Consider the following 26,831-nt stretch of genomic DNA (forward strand, 5'->3'; position numbering starts at 1 on the left):
ACTATTCACAAAGTCCTGACTTTTGTATTGGTATAAATTTTATTAGTAAAACCAATCTTAAGTAATCACCTGTGGTGTGATCGGATTATGTCTGCCTTGGGGAAAGGGAACCGATCCTAGTAAGGGAAAGGGAACCGATCCTTGTAAGGGGTGCAGTACATCAAGGGGAACCGATCCTAGTATGGGGTGCAGCAAGGTTTATAGAAGAAAGGGGAACCGGTCCTATGGACATGTGCAACACATATAAGTTAGATACCATATATATATGGGGAACCGATCCTAGTACCCAGTCAACCGAATCTTTGGGAAGCTAATGTGACTATGCGTAGTACTCACATGGAAGAAGAACCGAAGCTTGTTTTGGTAGAATCGTAAACCCATGATTGTGATTGAATGTTGGTTTGATCAATTACATAGTTCTTGAAAGTCAGATGAACCAATTCTAAACTAGTTTGGAAGTGTGGAAAATCGGTTTCAAGGTTGTAAATGTGAAAGAAAACTTACAAAGTAAAGATGTCGTCAAACTTTGAACACGTGCTGTGAATGTTTATTTCTATAATTGCTCAAAGATATTCCTTAACGGCTAAGGGAAGAGAATCCCAGGATCGAAACAAAGTTAAGAAACTTTTAATTAAGGTTATTAATTTCACTTTGTAGGGAAACTACAGAATTAGTAATGTGCATTTACTAATTAGATTTTCTGAGAGATTTCGATTGTTATTTTTGGACAGAGCATTTCCAGAAATTATGGAAATCGAATTTGTGCTTAATGAATATCTTGAGAATATTTTCGGTTTTGGAAATTCCTTGGTGTCCAAACTTCGTTGTCTATAAATACACGAAGTTTGCCTTTCTAGCAAACTAATCCTTCGTAACAACAAACTTCCTCTTTTGTCTTTGTTACTGGTGTAACCGCCTATCGGAGAGGAGAGTAAACTAATTAGGTGAAATCTCTTACGGCCGCTCGTTTTAAAGTCTTCTTTGGGATTGAGAAGCTCTAGCACGACCTGTTGGTGGGAAACTAGATAATTGCGGTTTATCTTTGTTTTCGATTGATTTGATTGACTAACGGTGGTTGAAATATGATTGCACCTAGTATGTTTATTCTTGAGAATCTTCTCTTCTGATACAATATTCACTCAAACTAGTTCAGAGTTTCGATAGGGATCTTTAGACTGTTGTTAGTTCTAAAGATGATCTTGTGATAATCCATTGTTAACAGACTCCGTTCTGTGCGTGATTGATCACAAGAGATTCAAGTGATTGTGTGCAGGTTTTTATTGAAGATTTAAGAAGATTTGAAGACAAAGAAGATATTGAAGATCTGACTTGGGTTTTATAATCTTTGGTGTGCACAATACTTGTTTGGGTAAAAGAGGATCCAATTAATAATCGGTTTATCCTTGTGGTAGATTGGATTGATTAATTGAGTAGATCGGCATCAACAAGGTTCTTCGGATTAAAGGTGTTGTTGGCTTAATCTTAATCGATTACCTTTGGGTGATTGAACATAAGATAGATCTAGACCCGACGAAGGAGTTTATGTTATAATAAACGGAAGAGCCTTTGTCGGACTCATATCACTTGGTTGAATAGAGTTGATACCAAACAGATTTCTTGTTCCTTTACTGTTTGGAATACGAACCAAAGGGATTGTTCCAAGTACGTGACTTATTCATAAGTCGGAGGCATGGGAATACTAACGGAACTAGGTGAACTATAGGGTTAGTTACTTGGTCTCAACTATACGAAGTTAAGTGTAATTTTGTGTAGCGGCTTAATCCTGAGAGTATTCAATTCTGGACTAGGTCCCGAGGTTTTTCTTCATTTCGGGTTTCCTCGTTAACAAAATCTTGCTGTGTCATTTACTTTTATTTTTCGCATTATAATTGTTTTATTATAATTAAATTAAATTACACAAACGTTAATTCATATACTTGATAAGCAATCCTATTGTATTTGGTTAAGTCCGTACCTTTATATCAAGTAAACATACTTCGTTGTTGTATTATCTCGATCGCGTATCCATAGACGATCATCCAAAGTGTGAACCGATTAGTTGTATTGTCTCGACTCTGTCCATAGACAATCATTTTAGGAGAAAGGACTAATAGTAGGAAAAGTTTTAGCTTGAGGTATATTTGGGTACCCTCGCCTTTTCAATTGGTATCAGAGCAGGCAAACACGAAAAGATCTAACTGTTGGAGCACTGATCGGTCAAACTCGCACGCGTTGCTATGACAAGCATGTTTGTCAATTTTAGTGATTAAAACTATAAGTCTTGATTTCTAGTATATTATAGCTAAGTCTCAGACTAGGATAGTAAGTGTAGTTGAGCTCAAGGACTTCATGGAGATTCATCATACAAGTGGAAGAACTACTCAAGGAACCGATAGAACTTCTCGACAAAAAGGTATGTGAAGACTTGAACTTATCTGTCACTCAAAAGTCTATCTATTCTATCTCCTACTTCTTGAGACAAAATTCGTATGCTATATATATAGACTTAGATTATACACATTTGGTATTTCGAGCCGAGTATACCTCGCCTATCTATATCTCGAAATATGTGTTGGTAAGCGTTTCGCTTCGACCATGTTTTTCTTTACCTAGTGACGCAAGTCATGTATGTTTCGATCATCTTGAAAATTGCTTTGACGAGAAATAGTGTAACAACTGTATAACGTCCTCTAAGAATGTTTCAATCATGGAATGAGAGTTTAGATTACATAACTACAGTGGACATAAGTATGTTGTGGAAACACATATGTGCATAAGTCCCATGCTGGAAATCGTCTAATATCCAAGTCCGCGAACTGCCGAAGTTCTCAAACCCGAGAATTTCTGCTGAGTATCAAACTATGTTGCGTGAGCCAAGTCCATGAACCAGCGAAGCTCTCGAACCCGAGAAGTTCTGCTGGAGTTTGAAAACTCTTTCCAGTAGTTCAAGTCCGCGAACCTAGTTTGCGAACTTGTATAGGTTATATATCTAAAGATGATTTCTGAACTTAACTCATAAAGACTAAGGAATGCTTTTGCAAACCGTGGCTATAAAGTTCGTGAACCGATTCATGTGAACCGAATCATCTTTGCTTTAATTGTGTCTTGTGTAGTACATTAGATTTCCTTGCAATTGAACAACTCTCTAACTAGTACATGTGAGTCATTTGAACTAGTTATGGTGAATAATAAAATGGTTGGTATGAAATGCTTAAATGACTAACCTTTTGGTTGATTATTATTGAACCAACAATGCACACGTTTGGGTATGGTTAACAAACCTAGAAGCGTGCAGTTCATTTGTGTATGGCAAGCTAATATTTCGATCTAACGGTTGAGATATATTAGCTTGAATCTAAATCAGGTTTTCATCTAACGGTGGATAGTGATTGCTTTGTGAGCAAGGCGAAACCCTGATTTGAAAGACTATATAAGGGGACATCTAGCAACTCTACAAATTAATCCCCATACGTCCATGTGATATTATTTTGTAATCTAGAGTCGATTATCCTTTAACCTTTGGTTTTCTTCTTCTAAAACCAGGTTAACGACTTAAAGACTGCATTGGGATTGTGAAGCCATGCCGATACTACTTTTATCGTAGTTGTGTGATCTGATCTTGTATCTTCGATCGTACGAGTAAAATCAGATTGATTGGCTTGAGATCGTGAGAGTTCTCTGACATGCAAGATATAAAAGTAATCACAAACATCTTCGTCTCATCGTTTGTGATTTCATGACGTCTTGTTTCGCTACCATACGATTAAGATTGTTGTGAGGTGATTGATTAATCTAGGATGTTCTTCGGGAATATAAGACCGGATTATCAATTGGTTTCTGTTCACCTTGATTATATATCAAAAGACGAAACAAAAACTTTAGGGTTTTTCTGTGGGACACAGATTTATCCTTTGATAGACTTGTCTGTGTGAGACAGATTTGTTTATTGTTAAATCCTGCGATTTTGGGTCGTAGCAACTCTTAGTTGTGGATGAGATCATCTAAGGGAATCAAGTTCCTAGTATCCTGCTTGGATCAGAGGCGTAGGGGTGCAACTGTACCTTGGATCAGTGGGAGACTGATTGGGGTTCAACTACAGTCCAGTCCGAAGTTAGCTTGGAGTAGGCTAGTGCATGTAGCGGCTTAATACAGTGTGTATTCAATCTGGACTAGGTCCCGAGGTTTTTCTGCATTTGCGGTTTCCTCGTTAACAAAACTTCTGGTGTCTGTGTTATTTCTTTTCCGCATTATATTTGTTATATAATAAAAATAATACAGGTTGTGCGTTTGATCTAATCAATTGGAAATCCGACCTTTGATTGTCGATTGATATTGATTGATCCTTGGACATTGATCTTTGGTACCGTCCAAGTTATTCCTTATATTTGATTAGTACTCACAGTTTCTGTTTGAGGAAATCAAATAAGGATAGAGATACAAACTCGTCGATATACTTTTAATTGATTGAGTCTTGTTGATTATCTTAAAAGTGTATTCGAGTTTGTCCATACAGATTGCTAAGCGAAATATTGGGTGGTGTTGTTAGACCCACGCTTTTTCACTAACAATCTATGTTTGGTATGATCCAACCTATAAGAATTGAATCTAATGAATGATTCAATTAACGTAAATCAAGACATCAAGAGTTCTGGATTAACACTTGATGATGGCATCTACGATTCAATATCTGAAGAAATCATCTCTAGAGATTCTACGAGACAAGTTAATCTTGTTAATAATGTAGAAACCGATGACGACTGGAAAATACATCTACAAGAAGGGTTAGATGGAATTTCCGATGATGATGACTCAGATTTTGAACAAGAAGTAGAAGAGGATATCTCAGAATACTCTAAACTGCTGAAACCTTTGAAAAATAAAAAGCTGAGAACTTCGGATTTTCTTGGTTTTATAACTCCTCTTTGTCGTGAGAACAAGAAATTGAAGAAGGTTTTTCAAGGATATTATATTGGTCACCAAAACAGTGATTATCTTCTTAAAGATCGTACAAACGATCTAAATTCTAAGAAATTAGAATGTGAAAATCTTCTAAGAGAACTGTTTATGTTGGAAAAAAAACGTGCTGAATCGGAAGCAATGTTTAATTCCCGACAAGTACAGGGTCTTGAAGAAAAAGCCAGTGCTAGTCTCTCTCAAACAAAATTTTTAGAGAAAGAGTGTGATGTTGCTCTTGAAAAAATTCACTTGTTGGAAGAGAAACTTGTTGAATCTGATGCAAGGATTAACTCTCAACAAAAGAGTTTTGAAGAGAAAGAAGGTGTATATCTCTCACGAGAAAAACGCCTTGAGGCTGATCTATCCAGTGCTCTTGATAAAATCAAGATGTTAGAAGAAGAAAATTTGGAACTGAAAAAATACAATGAAATCTCAAACAAGTTAACCTCAATGTTAGAAGCAAGTAGAAATCATCGTGATACACTAGGATTGGGCTATAAGGGAATAGATGCTTCAAATATTAGCAAAGAGGTAAAATTTGTTAAATCCACAAAAATCAGAGGCTTCCACTGATGACAAAGATGCTCCTATCTCTTGTAAACAAGAAAAGTTTGTCAAGCCTAAGAATAGCGTTCAACCAGTAGTAATCAAAGAGAGCATTTCTTCTAAGAAGAAGAACACTCGTCGATCTCCAATGCAAGAGGATCCACAAAAAGGTAACACTAACACTCATACTTCGTATATTTATACTAAGCATTATTATTATTATGGTAATATAGGACACTTGCAATGGGGATGCAAAGTTCGTAAGATGTAAGATGCACTTTCTTTTGTATCAAATGAATTGGCTAAGTTTTCTCCTCATAAGAACTCAGATCGGTATTGTCCTAATTTTAGAAAAAGAATTATTATAATGATAGTTCAAATTTTGCATATCACTCATCAAGGTCGTTTCATAAAAGATCCAATTATAGAAAGAGAGATGACTTTTTAAATGCAAAAACAAGATCTGATGTTCTAAATTGGAGAAAGGGTGTTTCGCAAAATATTCAAAAGGACAATGATCCTAATGGTATGAAGGAGAAAGCTGCTCCTGCGAAACCCAACTCTAAATGGGTCCCAAAGTCCTCCATAGCCAAGAAGGGACCAAAAGTTAGTCACAAGAATGACTCTCAGCTGTTAATTGTTGGTGATAATAATTACAAGAGTCTTCTTGAAAGGCTAAAGAAAGACATTATGTCTGAAATCTGTTGTACAAGTGAAGGTTGTGATAATTATACTCTTCATCATAAGTCAAAGAAGAAAAACAAGAGATGGAACAAGAGAAAACAAACCAAGAAAGAGGTCAAGAATGATGATTCGGTGTTAGTCACTTGTGACGAACAAGACAAGGATCAACTTAACACAACTTAGTTGTGTTAGAATGTGCTTGCTCACCTTATTGCTCAATATTTTTAAAGGTGAGGAAGCACATGAAAAACTGAGCACATGATCTCTCGATTATTATATGACTAATTAACATCTTTAGGAAGACTTATCTTCTATACTCATACCTTATCTATCTATATTTGAGCTTTTGATAGAAACGGTAATTTTGAGTTGATGATGTTGATATCTACTGATCATATATGTGTATCTCTTGCTTTTGTGGTCCAAACAAGCCAAAAATCACTGAATTCGGACATCGTATGCAAAAGTTATGTCGAAAACAATTGAGTGTTGTGATCTGTCACAAGTACCCTCATGGGAACCGATCCTAGTACCCTCATGGCAACCGATCCTAGTATCATGTCATGGAAGGGAACCGATCCTAGTGAGAGGTCCCCTTACGAATAAGTGTAAAACTGTTTTGCCCATAACTTCTTCGTCCGCTCGGAATGACCTCATTCTTTTTGCGTTGTTTTGATAACTAAATTTCCTACAAGATTGAGGTAATTGAAATACTTGATTTTATGTTTATGGTGTATTGCAAAGTGATTTATGGGATGTTTGATTTCGGTTTTACTACCTTAATATTCGATCTCATATGATGAACCCTCATGGTTTGGGTGACTTTTTGATTTAGCGGGATTAAGTTCTAGCCCTAGTAGGTAGGCTTTATCAAAGGATTATGAGGGGTTCTAATAAAAACAATATGTGAAAAAGTCACAATATGCTGAATCGGTTTTGGTTTAGAATAAAAGCATATGTGTTTCGACGGTTTTGAACTTTTGCTTGCAATTGTTAAAACCGGTTTTCAACCTTTCTCTGGTAAAGGTTGAGGTGTGTTGTTATTCTTTTGTTTATGCATAAGGATGACAACGTGGTGATATTTCGATATGAATTCTCCCTGGATGAAGATGCTATCATATTGGAGAAGTGGGTGCGAAGTTTGAGGTAACAATCTTGTTAGTTAATTGTTTTCCTGTTTAAGAAAAGCATGAGTTTATATTATATATATTTGTTGCTTTTGCTTAACAAAATTTAGGTTCAATTGATATTTATTCCATGATGTGTGTGTGGATGTATATTTCAATTGGTTCCTGTTAAGAAAAACTATTGTTATCTTGCTTTATTGTGTGGTATCAATGCTTACAAAATTTCGGTACAATTGATGTATGTGTGATTCAATTGGTTCCGATTAAGAAAAACTATTGTTATGTTGCTTTTGTATAGTTTCAATGGTTTAGGCTTACAAATTTATGGTGCAATTGCGGTGCTTTTAATGTCTATATTGTTTCAATTGCTTCCGGTTGAGGTGAATAACTATGCAAGTTGATTTATGTTGGTTTTTATGAATTATTTATGGATTAACGGAATAATTTGTGTACGGGATGAGTTGTTTAGTCCAATTCGATTCCGGATAAGAAACTAAGTTAATTCTAATCTTAGTTTGTCTTATCAAAGTGAGGTTTCGGTTATTCAAGTCTAATCGAATGCTTAAACAAGGAAATGCTAGTTAACTAACCTAGTATTTGGTTTGTCTAAAATTGAAAGGTCTAAGTTTATGGATAATTAGAACCTGATGAGAAAAATGGAGTCTATATGTATTTTGGTCTTATCGAATCAAGCGGTTGTTTTTGAACAATCGGTTTAGCAAAGGGACTAATGTGATTAGTTGTTTTTGGTTTTCTAAACTAAATGGGAAAAATTGTTTCGGGCAATTATTTCCTTGGTAACATATCAAAATAAGACTACTTGTAGTTTCGGTTTTGATATTGGTTATCAGAACATGATGTGTGGAACCCTCGTTCCTAACTCTACAGGTTTGCAAGTCTATTCTGAGATTTGTAAGATTCTTTTCGTGTTGTCCTTTATTTTTTCGTTTCTTTGTAATTTTTGTGACAAAAAAGGGGAGAAATATATGGAGTAAACAAGTGATACTGGCATTTATTTTATATTAGTTGGTATCACTAAGGAAAAGAACATTGGTACTTGAATGTTTTATCTAACGAAAGAGTGAAAGCATAGACTAAGGGGGAGTAACATGTCATATTGATTGGTATAACAAAGACGTGCGGATTGAATATCTACCTATCTTCCTTAGGGGAAGTATTAGCTTTGTTATTATAATGTCAACAACGGCATTTTCAAGGATTGAATGTAAGCAATTTTACTGTGTTGTTGAATCGGGAATAAAGCGGAGTGTAATGAATTCTTGTAATTTGTTTATCCATATGATGTAAGAGTTTTGTCACTAAAATTGACAAAGGGGGAGATTGTTAGAGCATTGCTCGGTTGAACCCACCAAACGTTGGTATGTCAAGTTTGGTTGTCATATTTTAGTGAATCAAAACTCATGTTAAGAGTCGCTTGATTATGTACTAAAGTTAAACTTCGTATAGGTTAGCTTGAAATCATTAGGATATGACACATTACAAGTATTGAGAAGTCTTGAAGATGTGAAGAAGCAATGAGCTACAACGACAACAATCATCCTTCCACTTGAGGTTACTGATATTTGAATTGAAGTGATTCATTCCCTAACGTATCTTTCAAGTCGTGCATATTGAAAACATAACTGCGAAGCATATATGAACTCTAGATAGACATAGTATTAAGGAATACAATACGAGGTTTATTGCTTAACCATTAAACTTTGTAGATAAGACATCGACATAATCATTTGAATGCTATTGTGATTATGTATGGGTATGAGGTGAGGATTTCATCCTAGGGAACAATGCTTACATATGTTCTAAGGAAGTAAGTTCATAAACTTGTTTGTGGACCGAAAATGAAATTTCCAAGAGTTATTGGTTTTGTTATTCATTGCATATCTTATGAACAACCAATATGTGTGATAGAGTATAACCGCTCACAACTTGTTGTGTTCTTGGTAGAACTATTCACAAAGTCCTGAATTTTGTATTTGTATAAATTTTATTAGTAAAACTAATCTTAAGTAATCACCTGTGGTATGATCGGATTATGTCTGCCTTGGGAAAAGGGAACCGATCCTAGTAAGGGAAAGAGAACGGATCCTTGTAAGGGGTGTAGTACATCAAGGGGAACTGATCCTTGTATGGGGTGCATGAAGGTTTATAGCAGAAAGGGGAACCGATCCTATGGACATGTGAAACACATATAAGTTAGATACTATAACATGTGGTGAACCGATCCTAGTACCTAGTCAACCGAATCTTTAGGAAGCTAGTGTGACTATGCGTAGTACTCACATGGAGGTAGAACCGAAACTTATTTTGGTAGAACCGTAAACCCATGATTGTGATTGAATGTTGGTTTGATAAATCACATAGTTCTTGAAAGTCAGATGAACCAATTCTAAACTTGTTTGGAAGTGTGGCAAATCGGTTTCAAGGTTGTAAGTGTGAAAGAGAACTTACAAAGTAAAGATGTCGACAAACTTTGAACACGTGCTGTGAATGTTTATTTCTATAATTATTCAAAGATATTCCTTAACGGGTAAGGGAAGAGAATCCCAGGATCGAAACAAAGTTAAGAAACTTTTAATTAAGGTTATTAATTTCACTTTGTAGGGAAATTACAGAATTAGTAATGTGCATTTACTACTTAGATTTTCTGAGAGATTTCGATTGTTATTTTTGGACAGAGCATTTCCAGGAATTATGGAAACCGAATTTGTGCTTTAATGAATATCTTGAGAATATTTTCGGTTTTGGAAATTCCTTGGTGTCCAAACTTCGTTGTCTATAAATACACGAAGTTTGCCTTTCTAGCAAACTAATCCTTCGTAACAACATACTTCCTCTTTTGTCTTTGTTACTGGTGTAGCCGCCTATCGGAGAGGAGAGTAATCTAATTAGGTGAAATCTTTACGGACGCTCGTTTTAAAGTCTTCTTTGGGATTGAGAAGCTCTAGCACGACCCGTTGGCGGGAAACTAGATAATTGCGGTTTATCTTTGTTTTCGATTGATTTGACTGACTAACGGTGGTTGAAATCTGATTGCACCTAGTATGTTCATTCTTGAGAATCTTCTCTTCTGATATAATATTCACTCAAACTAGTTCAGAGTTTCGATAGGGATATTTAGACTGTTGTTAGTTCTAAAGACGATCTTGTGATAATCCATTGTTAACAGACTCCGTTCTGTGCGTGATTGATCACAAGAGATTCAAGTGATTGTGTGCAGGTTTTTATTGAAGATTTAAGAAGATATTGAAGATCTGACTTGGGTTTTATAATCTTTGGTGTGCACAATACTTGTTTGGGTAAAAGAGGATCCAATTAATAATCGGTTTATCCTTGTGGTAGATTGGATTGATTAATTGAGTAGATCGGCATCAACACGGTTCTTCGGATTAAAGATGTTGTTGGCTTAATCTTAATCGATTACCTTTGGGTGATTGAACATAAGATAGATCTAGACCCGACGAAGGAGTTTATGTTATAATAAACGGAAGAGCCTTTGTCCGACTCATATCACTTGGTTGAATAGAGTTGATACCAAACAGATTTCTTGTTCCTTTACTGTTGAATACGAACCAAAGGGATTGTTCCAAGTACGTGACTTATTTATAAATCGGAGGCGTGGGAATACAGACGGAACTAGGTGAACTATAGGTTTAGTTACTTGGTCTCAACTATACGAAGTTAAGTGTAATTTTGTGTAGCGGCTTAATCCTGAGAGTATTCAATTCTGGACTAGGTCCCGGGGTTTTTCTGCATTTGCGGTTTCCTCGTTAACAAAATCTTGTTGTGTCATTTACTTTTATTTTCCGCATTATAATTGTTTTATTATAATTAAAATAAATTACACAAACGTTAGTTCCTATTTACTTGATAAGCAATCCTATTGTGTTTGGTTAAGTCCGAACCTTTATATCAAGTAACATACTTCGTTGTTGTACTGTCTCGACCTCGTATCCATAGACGATTACACGAAGTATGAACCGATTAGTTGTATTGTCTCGACTCTGTCCATAGACAATCACTTTCGGAGAAATAACTTATTGGTAGGAAAAGTTTTAGCTTGAGGTATATTTGGGTACCCTCGCCTTTTCATCATAGACTGCACGATTTTGTGGGCGGAGTCCCCAGAAATCAGGCAGGTCCTGACGGAAAGAGGGTCTCTGTGAACTCAGAAGGGTTGTTGATTTTCTTTGCCTCGATTTTGGAGAAGTCGTTCCTGATCTTCACGTGTGATGGAATTGGATCGTTGATTCCTTTCTACTGGGCGTTCAATAGCAACGCGAGCCTCTTCATCTATAAACGCGCGTCCTGCTGAAGTGCCCGCACCGGATGTTAAAAGTATTCCTTGTCATCTCCATATGGGGTTGACGTGACTCTTGTGGAAGCCGCTCCGTTAGTGTCTTGAGGAAAATAGGTATCTCTTTCTGAGTTGAAGATATGTATGTCTGAGCTCTAGCAAGAACTTCCTGTCTTTCCATCAAATCAGAAATGGAAATATGGGATCGGCTTCCTCTGGCTCCCCCAGTATCTCGTCTTGATGGTGGAGTAGCAGCGGCTCTGGTGACATTTGGAGGTGTCACACTTGAAGAAACGTTGGGGGTGGCGGCAGCGTCTCTGGCTCTGGTAATCGGAGGTGTAACGCCTGAAGGAACATTTTCCGTGCTTATGGTGTTGACAAGTGGCGTATTAATGCTACTGGAAGGAATGTTAATACCGAGTATGATTTCAGCGCTAGTGTCTTCAGGGTTTGTTGCTGATCCGGACCTGAGTTCTACCATCTTGAGATCTGGATTGAAAAATGGACTTGGAAATTGGAAATTGATATTGCAACCGAGAGATTAATCTCCCACTGGTCGCCAATTGTTTGAGGGTGAAAACGGTTCCTGCTGGTTTTGGTAAATTCGTGTGTGTGGATGAGAAACGAGTCTAAACCCTAAACAATGTACTGCACGGGAGTACTTTTGATTCGAGAGATCAAACTATACAATCCTGGCATAAACCAAGAAATGGTTGTTCCAGGCTTGCTTCGGTCACAAAATGAAGGAGAAGGGTTAGTCTTAGGGAGGGAAGCGAAGAAAGTGTTGAGACAAGAATCGTTGATCCTGAAAGTGTGGTTGCTTATGACTTGTATCAGAAAGTAGAACTGGCTAGCAGAATGAAAAGCTACCAGGTGATTTCTAGATACTATGTTGTTCTTCGACCAAAACTTTTTGTCTGGTGGAATTAAATTAAACCTATTATACAAGTCGTAATAAAACATACCCTGGTCTCTGGAAACGATTGAGTGGTGGAAGAGTGGAGTAACGTGTAACATCAGGAATTATGCTTCTATAATGAAGGATCCGTTTACACCATTACTTCTTGCCATTACTAACCACCCCTCTTTATGTCACTTTCTTGTAACGGGCATATTGCACGCCACACGCTGTAAACCGCCAGACCAATACCTTGATGAGTATCCCCCAGTCTGTGACATGTTTGATGTCTCGAGTGTTTTCGTGGAAAACGTGTAGCACTTTGCTACGTGTGGCAAGTTTAAAATCAAGAGTCTTGCAGCAGGAAAATAACATGTGATGCTATTAGGCTCGTCTCGGCTGGTCGCCTAAAACTTGCCACAAGCCTGTCAGTTCGGTGGCGAACTTCAATGGTTGAGATCGCATCTCTTGAGGAAGGGTAGTCGTTGATTATGGCTACCTTGTGTTGGCGCCTAATAATAGCACAATGGCGTTTTGGTGTATGCCAGTGGCGATGCGGCATGGCTGGCATGGCTCGTGCATGCCAGTGGCACGGTGGTGCAAGTGGCGCCTGACGTAGCCATGAACACTAGATTTAGGCGACTGGTCTCCTAAAACTTGCCACAAGCCTGCCAACTCGCTGGCGAACTTGGGTGGCTGAGATCGCATCTCATGAGGAAGGGTAGCCGTTGATTGTCGCTACCCTCTGTTGGCGCTTGATAATGGTACGGTGGCTCATTTAGCGCACGCCAGTGTAATTGCGGCATGACTGGCATAGTTCGTGCATGCCAGTGGCGTGGTGGAATGGCTGGCGTAGTTTGTGCATGCCTACGGTACGATGGTGCAAGTGGCGCCTGGCATAGCCGTGGCCACTAGACTTAGGTGGCTGGTCGCCTAAAAGTTGCCACAAGTCTGTCAGTTTGGTGGCAAACTTGGATGGATGAGATTGCATCTCATGAGAAGGGGTAGTCGTTGATCATAGCTATCTTCTGTTGGCACCTGATAGTGGCACAATGGCGCTTTTAATGCATGACATCGGCATTGCGGCATGGCTGGCATAGTTCGTGCATGCTAGTGGCACGGTGGAATGGCTGGCATAGTTTGTGCATGCCAGCGGCATGATGGTGTAAGTGGCGCCTGGCGTAGCCATGGCCACTGAAATTTTGGCACGTTGATGTTAGACTCAAACGTGGTGTGGTAACATCAGTTTCAATGGCCACATTGATCCCCATGTTCTGTGGAACATTGTTTGGATCGGTTGGCGCGGCAACTTTGCCTGTCAAAACCCTAATTAGCATATATAGCATGTGCGTTTGGCATGCCGTTTGGCATGTGCGCCTGACATGCTTGTTTTGGCATGTTTGGCATGCCGTTAGCATGTTGGCGTGGTTTTGGAAAGCCAACTTAGTATGGAGACCTCTTGACACAATTTCCACCTTTTTTAAGGTTGTGGCAGGTTTAGAGCAACTTGATTGGTCAATGAAAATAGGGGGTCGGCCAAGCATGGGCGTGGCTACCCTTTTGGTGCGCGTGGCAGGTTTAATGCGACTTGATTGCCGATGGGGAATAGGGCCGGAAAGTATGGGCCCAGCCACAACTCCTGGGAGTGTGGCACGTTTAGAGCGACCTGATTGGTCAACAAAGGAGTAAGGGTCGGTTGGGTAGCGTGGGGCGTTGCCAAATGGCGTCAGCTGGCCTGTAGCATGGCCACGCTTCCTTTCATTGTTGCTCCTTCTCTGCGGATCCGTTACTCTCTGCTTTCTGATTTTGGGCAGGACTCTGCACCTATTAATCCGCGACAGATCAATTGCTTAGTTGTTTAGGCGTAATTTCGACCAACGAGGTCTAACATACTGCGCAGGGCGCAAAAACCCTAATTTTGCAAATTAGTCAGGTTCATGAGTTTTGTGAGTTATCACAAAATTGATTAGATTCTATGTGTTGACACAGAATTCTTTATTTACAGAGAGCAGCATGCTTTCTGACTGAGTATTTCGTGTAAAGACCTTAATCTTGATACTTGGAAATTCGTGCTACTATGCTGCGAGTGAACACAAATCCGTCATGCCATACCAATATTAAGGGTTCTGCCGGGGAACATAACACAGAAAAGGTACTCAGAGGTCTTATATGAATAAGTAATATAGGCAATGCGCCGAAATTTACAGAGCATCTGGGATTGTTGCTACATGCCCCGGTTTGGATAAATTTCATGTAAATATATTGAACGGCTCAATAAATATGCCAGTGAAGAGGTTGACACTCATGGCTCTGCTTCCTTACAGAGTGACGTCACATCAGATGCAAGGTTTTACGATTTTAACCCTAAGCTAAAAACCACCATCAACAGGTTTTTAAGTTATTTAGCACTACATCAGTAATGTTATGAAGAGAAGGGTCCCAAGTATTAGTGATTAGCTGAATACAGGTATGTCCTTTAAGTCAGGTGTCAAAAAATTTAAAAGGAAAGTTTTGATTTTGAGCCAAGAAGGAAAAGAGATTTAAACAAATTGGACTGTGATCTGAGCCAAAAGAAGGCAGATGAGTTAGAAAAGATTCAGGGAAATGAGAAATACATTCATCATTTACGTAGGCTTTGTCTAGCCTCTCCTGAATGTTTTTTAAGCCAATTCTGTGGTTATTCCAGGTGAAAGAATTTCCCTGGAAGCCAATATCTGATAAACCAGCCCGCTGAAGCAGCCTTTTGAAAGGCTCAGCTTCCATACTATTGAAGGGCAGACCCCCAACTTTTCTGAGGGACACAAAACTTGGTTAAAATCGCCTATGACCACCCACTGCATGCCAGAATAAGCTATTCTTAAAGAAATAGTTTATAAGAACTCCCTAGAACCTAGTTTCAAAGGCTTATAAAGGTTACCATAAAAAGCAGTTAAAAGACAGACTTTATCATAGAAATTTATTTTAATCAACACGTTTAACATGTTAATATTTCAGTGCACAATTTCAAAATGAAAGCCGTCGACCCATGACAAAGCAAGTCCACCTGCTTTACCAATGGGGTCTCCAAAGCAATTTTCTCTTCTATAGGATTTGAAACTGACTCCAAATTTGATTGAACTTCTAAGAAAGATCCATACTGATTAAAAACCTTTTGACTAGCATTAACTTCTAGATTTAAAACAGGAGGAGGGGGAGAAGATGGATTAAAGGGATCAGCAGAATGACCACAAGAAGTTAACAAATTTTATGAATCAGAAGAACCAGTAGAAGAAAAACTTTCGCTTGAAGAATATGAGAAGGTAATTATGAATGCAGGTTTCACAGGAAGATCATTTTCTGGAGTAAAAAATTGTTCATCAAAGTGATTAGAAGATGTGAGATCTATTATCGTTGGAGCCGCAGAAGATGATTTTCCCACAAAGAAACTCGATTTCTCAACTAAATCCCCTAAAAGACCATCTGCCCTAGTTTTGAAATCCCAATCATTTATCTCTCTATAGCCGGGTAAAGGAGAAAAGCTAAGGGTAACGGGTGAGAGATCCGAATAAGGTCTTTTACCCAGATTAGACAGATATCCATCCGGATCCGGATCCGATCCAACCTAAGGACATCTCATACTATCTGACTCACTATCCTCAACACCCATTTCAGATGAAACTGAGTCAGGCCCATACAGACGGTCTAGAAAAACATCAGCATCAACCAGATCATAATCATTTATATCACCAAAAACAGTAGAAGGAGAAAGAAAAGCTGGAGAGCTTAACGATGCATCAGAAGAAAAAGCCAAGTCAATTTTTTCATCTAATAAGACCTTGAAGTCATCCTCCCAGCTTTGAGATTCGTTATCAAAATCAATGAAAGGAGAAGAATCATATATTCCTTCAAGCATACGATTATCTACAATGGCACAGTTTCCTTGAACATGACCCAATCTGTTACAGGTTAGGCATATGCGATGTGGAAGGTTCATGTAAACAAAATGGATTATAGACTCGGGGTTATTCTCAACCTTTGCTCTAACAGACTCAGTAGTTGTCTTTCAATATTAAGCTCGACCTTCACGAAAAGGGGATCCCCTGGTTCAAGGATAGCATTTGGCGGGTAGATTTCGGAGACTCTACCAATCTTTTTGCAAAGCCTAGCTATTATGCGGTCATGATAATGAAAGTTTCGTAGGTTTAAAAGCTGAACCCAAACTGAAGTTTCAGTGCATCTTTTTCTATTAAGCCATCAGAAAAAATGGGACGCATAGGAAAAGCATCACCATATACCTGCCAGGGTCTATGAGCCAGGATACAGATACATGTTCTCTTTGATGAAACTCAAGAAGAAATAAGTTTTCAGATATAAAAGAGATAGTGAATTTAATTCTCGATCCCCATCCATATTTTAAAGCATATTCGATGTAAGCTTTATCGAAAATAGAAGTTGAGAAAACTCTTCCCACTAAAGAAGTTTCACTATTAACGTCTTCAATGATCAGGGGAAAATGAGGTGGTGGAGGTGAGTCTCTAGTAGACGCACGTCTCAGTATTGGTTGAGTCAATAAGGGTTGTAAACCCACGGGCAAAAGCATTGGCTGATTCATTAAAGACAAGCAGAAAGAGCAATAAAAAACTGAAAAAAGCAGTACAAAAGTAACAGGCTCTTACGGAGAAGAGTAGCTACAAAGAAAAAAGAAACAGAAAGAGCAATCAAGAGAAATTGTTACCTTTAACCTTATTACTCAAAGAAAGGAGAAATGACAACTCCCATGTACCAGCCGCGGTGTTTAGAGCATCAGAAAAATGTAAAGTAGATAAAGTCAATTTGTTTAATAAAATGCTTAAACAAATTTACAAGAAATTAGTTGGAAGCATGGAACAAGCTGGGCTCCAATCCCTTTCTGAATGACAACGCCTACCCTATGAAAACTAAAACCAAAAGTTTATGCTGAATTCATTTCGCATAAAGTAAACTAAACCAAAACTTTATGCTGAATTCATTTCGCTTAATTCCAATGCTACAAATGCTAAGAGTGGATCTTTCTTTCTACAAATTAAACAATAACACACACACACTTAAAGATGTTCTTTCAGCATACAACAGCAGAAATCGTTAGTTTATGAAACACATCAAATCGAAAATCACGCCAAGTACCAATCACATGTGAGCTACATAGAATAGATAGTAACTAAATTCAAGACTACAGAACACTATGCACTGCATACATATACAAATATATAATGGTTATGTAACAAAATTACAGTAAATTGAAAAAAAAGTTCCTCCTCATTCTTACAAAAAATCAGATTAAAAAAATGTGTGTAGCAGTGGGTAAGTTACAACTAGATGTGACTGGTTAATATAGTTAAGCCAGAGCTTTGATTCATGTCCTCACAATAGATGTTATTTAAGAATGAACCACCGCTATTCTTGGGGAATATAAGTCAACCTGCTGTTACATCCACAGTTAGTTATTGTACGGCAATTCGAGTTATTGTAATAACAAGTTGTTTCTAACAATATCCGGACCATGTCACCATCAAAAAGAGGAGTTATTTCACAAACCACATTGACGTTTACAACAACTTTTACCTTCTACAGCTAGCCATTAAGAGTAGCTTATCATGCTGCCACTGATGATGGCACACATGGTTACAGTGGCAACAAATACTTTAACAAAGTCAACCTGATCTGTGACCCGCTCAAATCCACCAAGTGACAGTCTCAGTACATGCTAGAACAAAAGCACCATATACAATTCATTTCTAATATGACTCAGCTTTAGGAAATGATGTGCTATTCTAAAAGACCTACCTGATTAGAAATTTTGAGCAGTTCACATTCCAGCTCTGCTTCCAGCTGAGCAAAATCTGGCTCTTCTGTTAGAGTACTACTATCAGACTCCCCGTCAATTGATGAATGGCCCAAAACTTTGGTGTCATCTGGACATGCACCCTTGATACTTACAATATCTCAGGTGGTTGCTTATTCTTGTCTTCCACTACCTTGGAGGATCCATCATTTACTTTTTCATAACCGGCGTTCTCATGGTAGCGGGATAGTTTTCTTTTACTGAGCACAGAATTTAAATTACTAACGACTTTTGCAGTTTCCTCTATAGCCTCATTCATCTTGTTAATCTCAGCCTTCCCAGCTGAAATCATGCACATAATCCCAAGACCTATCCCCCAACCAAATGATGGGTCACCTACAGAACAAAATTAAAGAAAATTCATCAGAGAAATGAAAACTATGTACATCAAAAATTTCAGTTTCGTAAAATAATTTTGTACCATTAGAAGAAAACGATCCACATTTTCTTTGTGCATTCTTGTTAGTTCTTCTTTTCTTCAAGTGAAGTGAGATTTTCTTTCCTTTGTTTCTCTCCTCCTCCACACAAGTATTATATTTCTCAACCTTAATTCTTCTCTTACTAACCCTCCCCACATTTTTCCTTAATCCCACCTTTTTCAGCAAACCCAATCTAGACCCACCGGGATCTAAACTAGAAAACCTAAAGATTCCCTTTTCTTTCTCAACTACCATATTTTGTTCCCCGGAGCTCTTAGGATCATCACAGGTTTTACTAATCTCGGGATCAACAGATTCATTCTCCTCCTCATAAATACCTTTAGTAGCTTGATCATCACAGGATTCGTTAATCTCAGGATCAACAAATTCATTCTCCTCCTCATGAACAAGTATTTTCGTAGCTTGATCTACGTTTTTAAGAAAATGTTGCGCGTACATTCCACATCCTGCAACTGCTGCAGCTACAACGAGTTGCCACATTCTTCAAAGAAATTAGGGCTGCCGAGAGATAAATCAAGTTTGAGTTGTTAACTTCGGAGAGAGAGAAACAATAACTCACTGTTTCTTTTCTAGTTGGCGCATTAAAGAATCTTTTCCTATTTCAAAAATCACGAAATATGGGTCTATGCCCGGGTCATACGGGTTTCCCGCTTAAAGGGATGTGGTAAAATGGGCCAAACTCGAACCGGTTTAAACCGTGTAAGCTGTGAGAAACCGAGTGTTGTCTAGTTACTTGTCTACCCGTTTCCTCGGAAAACAAGATCCCTTGTTAATTTGGTGAACTGATAATGAAGTGCTTACAAAATATTTAAATTAGAAAGGTGTTTCAATCATCTATTAATTTAGTAGAAAGATTTAGGAACCAATGTGGTCTTTCTTATATAGGGTTATATACACAATGAAGTTATCCTCCGAAAATTTCAGGACAGAAATCCCTCCACAAGGGAGCACAAGGTTGATATATTACCTAAAGTTAATGTACAAATATCTAAGATGATCTTTTTCCTTGAAAGAAAGAGGAGGGAGTGGGGAGACCAAAGTGACACTCTGTTTAGTTATGCCTGAGGTTGTCTCAGGAAACGATGTTGACAATGTAAAAGTTTTTATTTTATTCCTGCAAATCAATGGGAAAAGAATATCAATAAAGCTGAATATTCAACAGAAAGCTAGAGAAGAAGACAGGCACAATATGGTGATGTAATAACTCACCGATGAAAAAAGCAAGCGCGCAATCCCCCTGATGACATCCTACACAGCAGCAGATGAGAACAGTATCTCCCTTTACTGACAACAACAAGGTGTTCTTTTGTATCCTTTCCCCTAATCAGTAAATGCCTAAACCGCACATACTTTCTCGACACATTTGATGTTAGATTAAAAAAGGGAGCTAGATACCAAGCCACACCTAATCTGCCCAGTATCATACGTAAAATCATGATGCTCACTCATCATCAATCTGAGTCAGAATCAATGGACAGGTATAATCTTGGTCGCACTGACCGGGCCTGACGCGGAAACGAGAAAGGGCTTGCAGATTTCTGCTGATTTGTAGTCGTCCTATCAGACCTCTCGTCATTTGAACTCGGAAGCAACGATGCTGCAGTAAGGAAGAAAAAGGACATGTCAGCACCAATAACAAAGAAAGGTAAATATGCTTCAAAGCAGGATGGAAGGATGATTGCATTAGCCATTGGTTCTAATTTGTTCGCCTAGGTTTCCTAATTGGCGGCAGCCGAATCATAAGCAATGCCTACATATGCATGGACTCTTTGCATGAAGCCTACATCTACGCCCTAATGACACATCAGAGTTCTTAACGTGAATAATATAGCAAAGGAAGAGAGTAACTGAGGACTCCAACCTACCCTCCTTAGACACAGACTCGTGTCCTGCAATCAAACCATTTGTGGCTGCCGACCGATCATGACCAACACCATCACCAACCCTAAGAGATATCCAGTCTTCCTCGCGTATACCGTTTGTCGAAACAGGTGGGTCTCTCGCATCAGTCGGTGCCGATGAAGCAGTTGGATGAGTAGGAAGGAAAATTTGCAGAGAAGGGTCATCTTCGCCAGTCGTTAAGGAATTATCAATCAAGACATAATTGACATTGGTGTCTGAATGACAAATGGACTCTGAAATTTGTACTGCAGAACCTAAAGTTGTCTCTGGAGCCAACGAGAAGCCACCATCAGTGGACGTGGGACAATTAATAGAAGTTCGCTGAACGTCTTCTAAAGAACCTGAGACATCTGTCTCAGTACCAAAAAATTGAAACCCAGGGCCAGCATGAGTACAAGAGGCCACTGATGGCCAAAGAGGCATCTCGAACTCATCTCCGTTACTATTTAGAAGATCTAAAGCACTCTCAGTAATAAGACCTGGATCTTCAGGATACGAGACTGGAACTCCAAGAGAAGGAACAGAGAAAGAAGTACCACAGGCATTACTCTGACCTGTTTCAAAGACAGCTCCATGAGAAATAAGATCTTCCATCTCTTCATCCGAGTCACTGAGAATGATGATATCTGCATTTCCTACAGGAGCAGATGGAACTTCATAGGCCGAGTCAAAGTTAGGAGAAACAGAATCAAGCTCATTGCCATTGTTGGCCAGGAAATCAAATTGCCCACCAACGTCTCGATTAGCATTTCGATCATCAACGTCTCTAGCACTTCCAGTACCACTGCTGCTCCTAGGAATGCCTCCTCCGCTATTAATATCGTATTTCTCTTCTAGCTGACTTTCAGGAGAGAGAGTTAGCAATTCAGGTTTCTTAACTTCCCATGTCCCGTTTGAATTCTTCTTGATTCCTAATTTAAAAGGGCTTTGTCCTTCCAAAGGTCCATCATGTTTGATCTGCTTTGAGTTCTCCAAGTCAGGTTTAATGTTTTTGCCTGTCTCAATGCAAAGAGAACCATCAGGGAAGTGCCACTGTGCAAGATCCAAATGCTCTCTGTCATTCTTCGCGCGCCAAGAACCATCTGGCCTGACATCTATCTCTGTTACATCTTCTCCACAACGACCCATCTGACAAACCATGAAACGTCAGTTGAAATATATTATGTTAAACTAAAGACACACAAGTGGCCTGGATAAAATCTGCAAAGAAAAAACAGGAGATGAAGAGTAAGCAGTACCATGGCTGTGATGCGATTGAAATACGGGTCAATGATCATATGCTCCAAGGTGTAGTTTTTGAGGCAAATGGGGCACTGCCACTGGAAATAAAGTAGGCTTATTCAGCTCTTAACAACAAGACAAGCACAGAAACGGGGAAAAAGTAACTAATTATATTGCTTACCTTCCTAGACCTTTGGTTAAGTTCTACAAAAGTTTCAAGGTCAAAACAGCCCATGTGAATACAAGGTTTGAACCTTCCAGCAATCTTGATTCTCGAACCACTCATCTGCCATCTCCAAACACATAAGCAGTTACATAATTGTACATATCCACTTGAATATGGTCTATAACTATAAGTTATGTAATTTAGCAATGTCAATTAAAGAAGCAAAATTTACGAATAAAAACTTACAGGACAACGCAAGTTGACAGTAACTGAATCTGCAACAACTTCCAGATCACTATCACTATCTGCATTTTCCGCATCATTACCACCCCCTATGCAACGACAAACACGGGCATGTGCATCTTCAAAACGCTCACCATCCAGCTCTTTTGGTATCAAGTTGAGAACCTAGTGAAACGTTTAGTAGTTAATTAACCACTCGGCTCAAGATGGAAACCTTTTTGAAGCTCGCAAGCAATTAACCATTTACTTCTAGCAAAGTACTCTCCCATATCAAATTTATTAAGTGATACTTTAGGGGCAGGGGGGATGTTATGTTTACTTCACATTTCTACGAAAGGTTCTAACAAATGCCCTTATATCAGATATTATACTTCTAGGTAACAAGCATTCCAAGGAAATTGTTAACATGGATTATACGGGTGGAAAAAAAGTATTATCTCACCATTTCTTAACCTGTGTGGAACAGGCAAAAGTATCATTTAAATTGATATGGAGGGAGTATCACTTAGGGGCATGCCCAAAACAAAAGCCATACCTGCTGAACTGTTCGGCGCTTTGCAATTCTGACCCCCAAGCAGAAAATGCGAGCATCACATCCTGTCAAAGAGATCTTATTCATCCCCTCCCTCGTACATGTCGTAATCTAACAAGAAAGAATATGCTGTCAGGATAACCCAAATGAAGAAACTAACTACTTGCAAGCCCAAACTGAATTATCAAGGTTCAAAAGAGTTATTTGACATTGCTAGCCAGCGGATAAAAGGAAGATACGAGAAAACTATCACCAAAGCAAGGAAACATATGAAGTTACAGAAACTCAAGAAAGGAAGGGACTTACTGCAGGACCATCATCACGACCATTAGCTCCTAACAACTGAGAGCCCGGTCTATTGATACTCCGAACTGGCACACCTGTGAATGCAATGTAATATGAAGTATGGCTACCGAGTGAAGAACATAGAGCAGGCCTAATGCAACCATCGGGGCTTCTGAGCCACAGTTGTACGAAATTTTCACAGAATTGTTCAAATTAATATGTTGACGATAACAGCACCAAAAAGAGAGCACCTACCATTGACCTGCAGATCTGAAAATTGGGGCCAATGCATCCTAAATATAACTTTATCATTGAGAAGCATACACCAGGCCTGAAGTAAAAGTGTAACATCGTGGATAAATTTTCAGCCCATTAACCCATAGTTTCTCAAGTAAAGTGGAATACCAATACCAAAATAAAATAATAGAAACCAACCTGAACATCATATTCGGGTTTCTGTACCATATCTCTGTCTGCTCGTGTCAGTTGAAATGTCTTTTCTACATTCTGCATTGGATTTGTCCTGCAACACATTGCAGATTCTTTATTAAATCATAAATCTGCATGTCCAGTAGTAATTTCACAAGAAAAAAAGGTGTATGCAAAAAAGAAGACAATAACATGGATAACGGACATGTTATCCACACAAGTGTGTGTGTGTGTGTCTTAACGAGGATAGCCTCTCCCAATATGGGTCTTCTTTAGAAAAGGGCAAACAACACATTGCGCAAAATTTACTTATCATTAGCGGATCTCTAGTTTGGAATGGCTAACAATTTTATAGGTTTTACTTTGACTTGGAGTTCTCAAAACCAACACAATCAAGTATAGAATATGATGAGTAATGACCACAAGACAATATGTAAAAAAGAAATTGCATCCCCATGTCCATAAAAATTCCAGTTCAAACATCAATAGGTAATATAAAAAAAGATCAAAGTAAATCCACTCACCCATCAGTTGGAATACTCAAAGCAGTCAACTTTATAGGAGGTAGTGGATATGTAACAGTCAGCCAAAACCTGTTAATTGAGAAAACTTAGCACATTCAGAAAATGAACTACCATCAAAATGAAGAACTAAGGAACACTACCACGCTTGGATCATCAGAACCATGTAACAAAATAATCCTACCAACAATCAAATGGGACGTTTGCCACAGGCAGATTACATACAACCAGCGATATGATCACGCTAAAAACGAAGTAAGAAATAGGCTACAGCAAAAAGCTGACAAAATGTAAGTAATTGGTAACATACGGGTCAGCACGATTGATACGACATATTTCACAAAAAAATTGTGGTGGAATTGGTGGTACACCCTCCGTGGGTTTATCTGGGATAACAACACAACCAATATGTTGCCATACTTGACATCGTGGATCCTCGCACTGTAATAAGAGACACCAGTCACTAATAAGCAAAAGGAGATTGAAGGTAGAAGTAATTAATATAGCTCTAACATGTGAGTTTACTCGGATACGATTTAGATATAACACAATATATACATGGATGAAGCATCCAACATGGATACTACACAAAAAATCATTGACTGAATTACCTGAATCATTGACTCAGTTTGCAACGAGCTTCCACAAGGACACTGAACCTTTATATCTATTTTACGAGAGTCAACAACTTCATCCTTGAACTTTGCTGTGTCAAATGATGAATCACTCTGTCCTTTAGAGGCTAAATCAGTAGCCCCGGAAGTCTGCATTTTCCTGCGAGGAGGAGAAAGATAATTAAGTTTGCATTAAAATGTATCCCAGCGAGAATAAGAGAACGTGGAACAATGTGTTGGGAAAATTGGTAACCTAGTTAAGAAATAACTGCAATTTTCTATATATACAGACACATATATTTCCTATATAAACAAAAACAAAAATTATTTTCTATATAATTTTCTTATCTTGTTAACTTTCATAGAAGGTTATTTGGAGAGAGGATCACCTGTAAGTGTCCTCGATTATTTTGGCAATCCCTTCTTTCCCGATTGAGTTCTTCTTAGACTTGGTAACTGCATAATAATAGCAAATATAAGCATATACTCTTAATCCACTGTATAAACAGTCCAGAAACTGCTAGTGTATGTAGTGGAAGACTAGCCCCAACACCATCAACAAAGGGAATAGATGTTAGGTTAAATCTGATGGCTTTATCTCTTAAAATGACTGGCAAGGACAAAGATCATTCTAAATAATATGCATAGTACTATACTGGCTTCCCATTATTTCTTTACTAATCTGGCCAACACCAACATAGACAAGGTCAACATAAAAAGGATGTAAAGAAACTTAAAAGAAATAAATAGTTGGGTGTGTGAAGCTCCCAACTCAGAGCTAATGCTGAAACCAATACCGAGCACCATCATAAAATGGTTTAAAGTTTTTCAAAGAGTATTCATGAAAGCAAACATTTGTTTAAAAATGTAAGTACGTAACGTTAGCAATCTGGAGGTGTAGCTACACACCACAACAATGTGTTTTAAAAGAACAGAAGACAATGCAATATGTAAAAAGATGCATCTGTCGAACAACTACTGATCAAACAACAACTGAGATAAACCAATCACCTTGATCATCTGTAATGGCAGCTAAAATTCTGTCCATTAAGTCCTGCTTTCTTCCTTGCTTTCCAAGACCTAGATGGGTTAGAACATCCTTGAGCTCTTTAACCCGAAAATATCCCAACTTGTCCTGCAACAAAACACCGATAAACAATCAAATACCTACATTCGGTTTGTTGCTTTGCCCAATGTATCTATGAATACAAATACCTAAAACATAATCTAACACTGCTTCCCATCTTAAGTGTCACAGTTACTTCCAAATGTGAACAACATAAACAGTAATATACCTTACAACTTGATACCAAATCCATTGTTTGAAGTTTTCAGAATCAGAGTTCTGGAGATCAAAATCAAGCTGAAGCTCTAAGTTGACTACCAACTTAAATAAGTAAACCAAGTTGAGCTACAAACATGAATGATTCAAAGTTAGGTTAAAACAAACCAAAAACATAAAAAATACAGACCATTAAATGTGGATCATGAAAATCCTTGAATGAGTACAATATACCAACAACAAAAAAATCAACAATCTCAAAAACCCTAATATGCGATTAACCCATACCTTCAAATAAATAGATTAGCAAGAAACAAAAGCGTTTGTTAACGGAGGTTTAGAAAGTGAAGAAGAGAGTGAGATGGATTTTAGGTTTGATACTTGAGAATCTCTCTTTCTTTTCTTCTGTATCTCTCCTCTTTCGTTTTGTTTTGGTAGAGAGAAACATAGCCGGAAGGGCAAAATCTACTCTCCCCAAAAATCACGATGAAATTTCCGGACGTAACTGGTTTTTATCAAATCTAGTTTAATCCGTCCGATCACGTCCGGGAATAATGTAAGTGTGCACTGTGTAACGTGGCAAACGAGGTCTCAATTTCCGACGGATTCACGACCACGACCAACAAATCCACACGGTTGCACTTGAGTTTGGTGGGGACATCTGAGATCCTTTTTCTTCATGGGACCGCGGTCTGCGGTATGGCATGTCGATATTGTATAGCCAAGCCACCAACGGACTGATATCTGCCGGTGCTGCAATACTTGACCAGTAGGTACCACGGGTATCAGTATGTCCTCGAGTTTGTCATT

The 26,831-nt window shown here is 38.4% G+C and overlaps 2 protein-coding genes across 6 annotated transcripts; both read right to left on the reverse strand.

The window, feature by feature from the left end:
- Positions 1-17,802: 17,802 nt before the first annotated feature.
- On the reverse strand, positions 17,803-19,379 carry LOC113298520. 3 transcript variants are annotated; one of them, XR_003334214.1, is made up of 3 exons: positions 18,808-19,379; positions 18,329-18,722; positions 17,803-17,963 (listed from the first exon to the last, which is right to left on the reverse strand). XR_003334214.1 is itself a non-coding variant. In XM_026547288.1 (2 exons), exons 1-2 carry the CDS (start codon positions 19,304-19,306, stop codon positions 18,478-18,480), a joined length of 744 nt encoding a protein of 247 aa, XP_026403073.1. In that variant the 5' UTR covers positions 19,307-19,379; the 3' UTR covers positions 17,981-18,477. The 3 variants fall into 3 exon arrangements, 1 of the variants encoding a protein (XP_026403073.1); XR_003334213.1 differs by having other exon boundaries at positions 17,803-17,966; XM_026547288.1 differs by lacking the exon at positions 17,803-17,963 and having other exon boundaries at positions 17,981-18,722.
- Positions 19,380-19,639: 260 nt separating this feature from the next.
- LOC113298519 (E3 SUMO-protein ligase SIZ1-like) lies at positions 19,640-26,580 on the reverse strand. 3 transcript variants are annotated; one of them, XR_003334212.1, is made up of 17 exons: positions 26,310-26,579; positions 26,035-26,150; positions 25,751-25,874; positions 25,129-25,195; positions 24,737-24,899; positions 24,436-24,566; positions 24,129-24,197; positions 23,611-23,698; positions 23,431-23,506; positions 23,197-23,270; positions 22,894-23,001; positions 22,362-22,523; positions 22,131-22,235; positions 21,967-22,047; positions 21,283-21,856; positions 20,036-20,423; positions 19,640-19,940 (listed from the first exon to the last, which is right to left on the reverse strand). XR_003334212.1 is itself a non-coding variant. In XM_026547287.1 (16 exons), exons 2-16 carry the CDS (start codon positions 26,056-26,058, stop codon positions 20,278-20,280), a joined length of 2,583 nt encoding a protein of 860 aa, XP_026403072.1. In that variant the 5' UTR covers positions 26,059-26,150; positions 26,310-26,580; the 3' UTR covers positions 20,035-20,277. The 3 variants fall into 3 exon arrangements, 1 of the variants encoding a protein (XP_026403072.1); XR_003334211.1 differs by having other exon boundaries at positions 20,692-21,856; positions 26,310-26,578; XM_026547287.1 differs by lacking the exon at positions 19,640-19,940 and having other exon boundaries at positions 20,035-20,423; positions 20,692-21,856; positions 26,310-26,580.
- Positions 26,581-26,831: the final 251 nt, after the last annotated feature.

This window comes from Papaver somniferum, chromosome 7, assembly GCF_003573695.1.
Source record: "Papaver somniferum cultivar HN1 chromosome 7, ASM357369v1, whole genome shotgun sequence".
Classification (NCBI taxonomy): Eukaryota; Viridiplantae; Streptophyta; class Magnoliopsida; order Ranunculales; family Papaveraceae; genus Papaver; species Papaver somniferum.

Coding starts and splice junctions, on each gene's coding strand:
- LOC113298519 (XM_026547287.1), bottom strand. CDS start 26,058: ATGGATTTGGTATCAAGTTGTAAG. Junction 22,524..22,893: donor AGCGCCGAACAGTTCAGCAG/GTATGGCTTTTG, acceptor ACGTTTCACTAG/GTTCTCAACTTGATACCAAA. Junction 21,857..21,966: donor TCAATCGCATCACAGCCATG/GTACTGCTTACT, acceptor ATGGTTTGTCAG/ATGGGTCGTTGTGGAGAAGA.
- LOC113298520 (XM_026547288.1), bottom strand. CDS start 19,306: ATGTGGCAACTCGTTGTAGCTGCAGCAGTTGCAGGATGTGGAATGTAC. Junction 18,723..18,807: donor TGGATCGTTTTCTTCTAATG/GTACAAAATTAT, acceptor TTTGTTCTGTAG/GTGACCCATCATTTGGTTGG.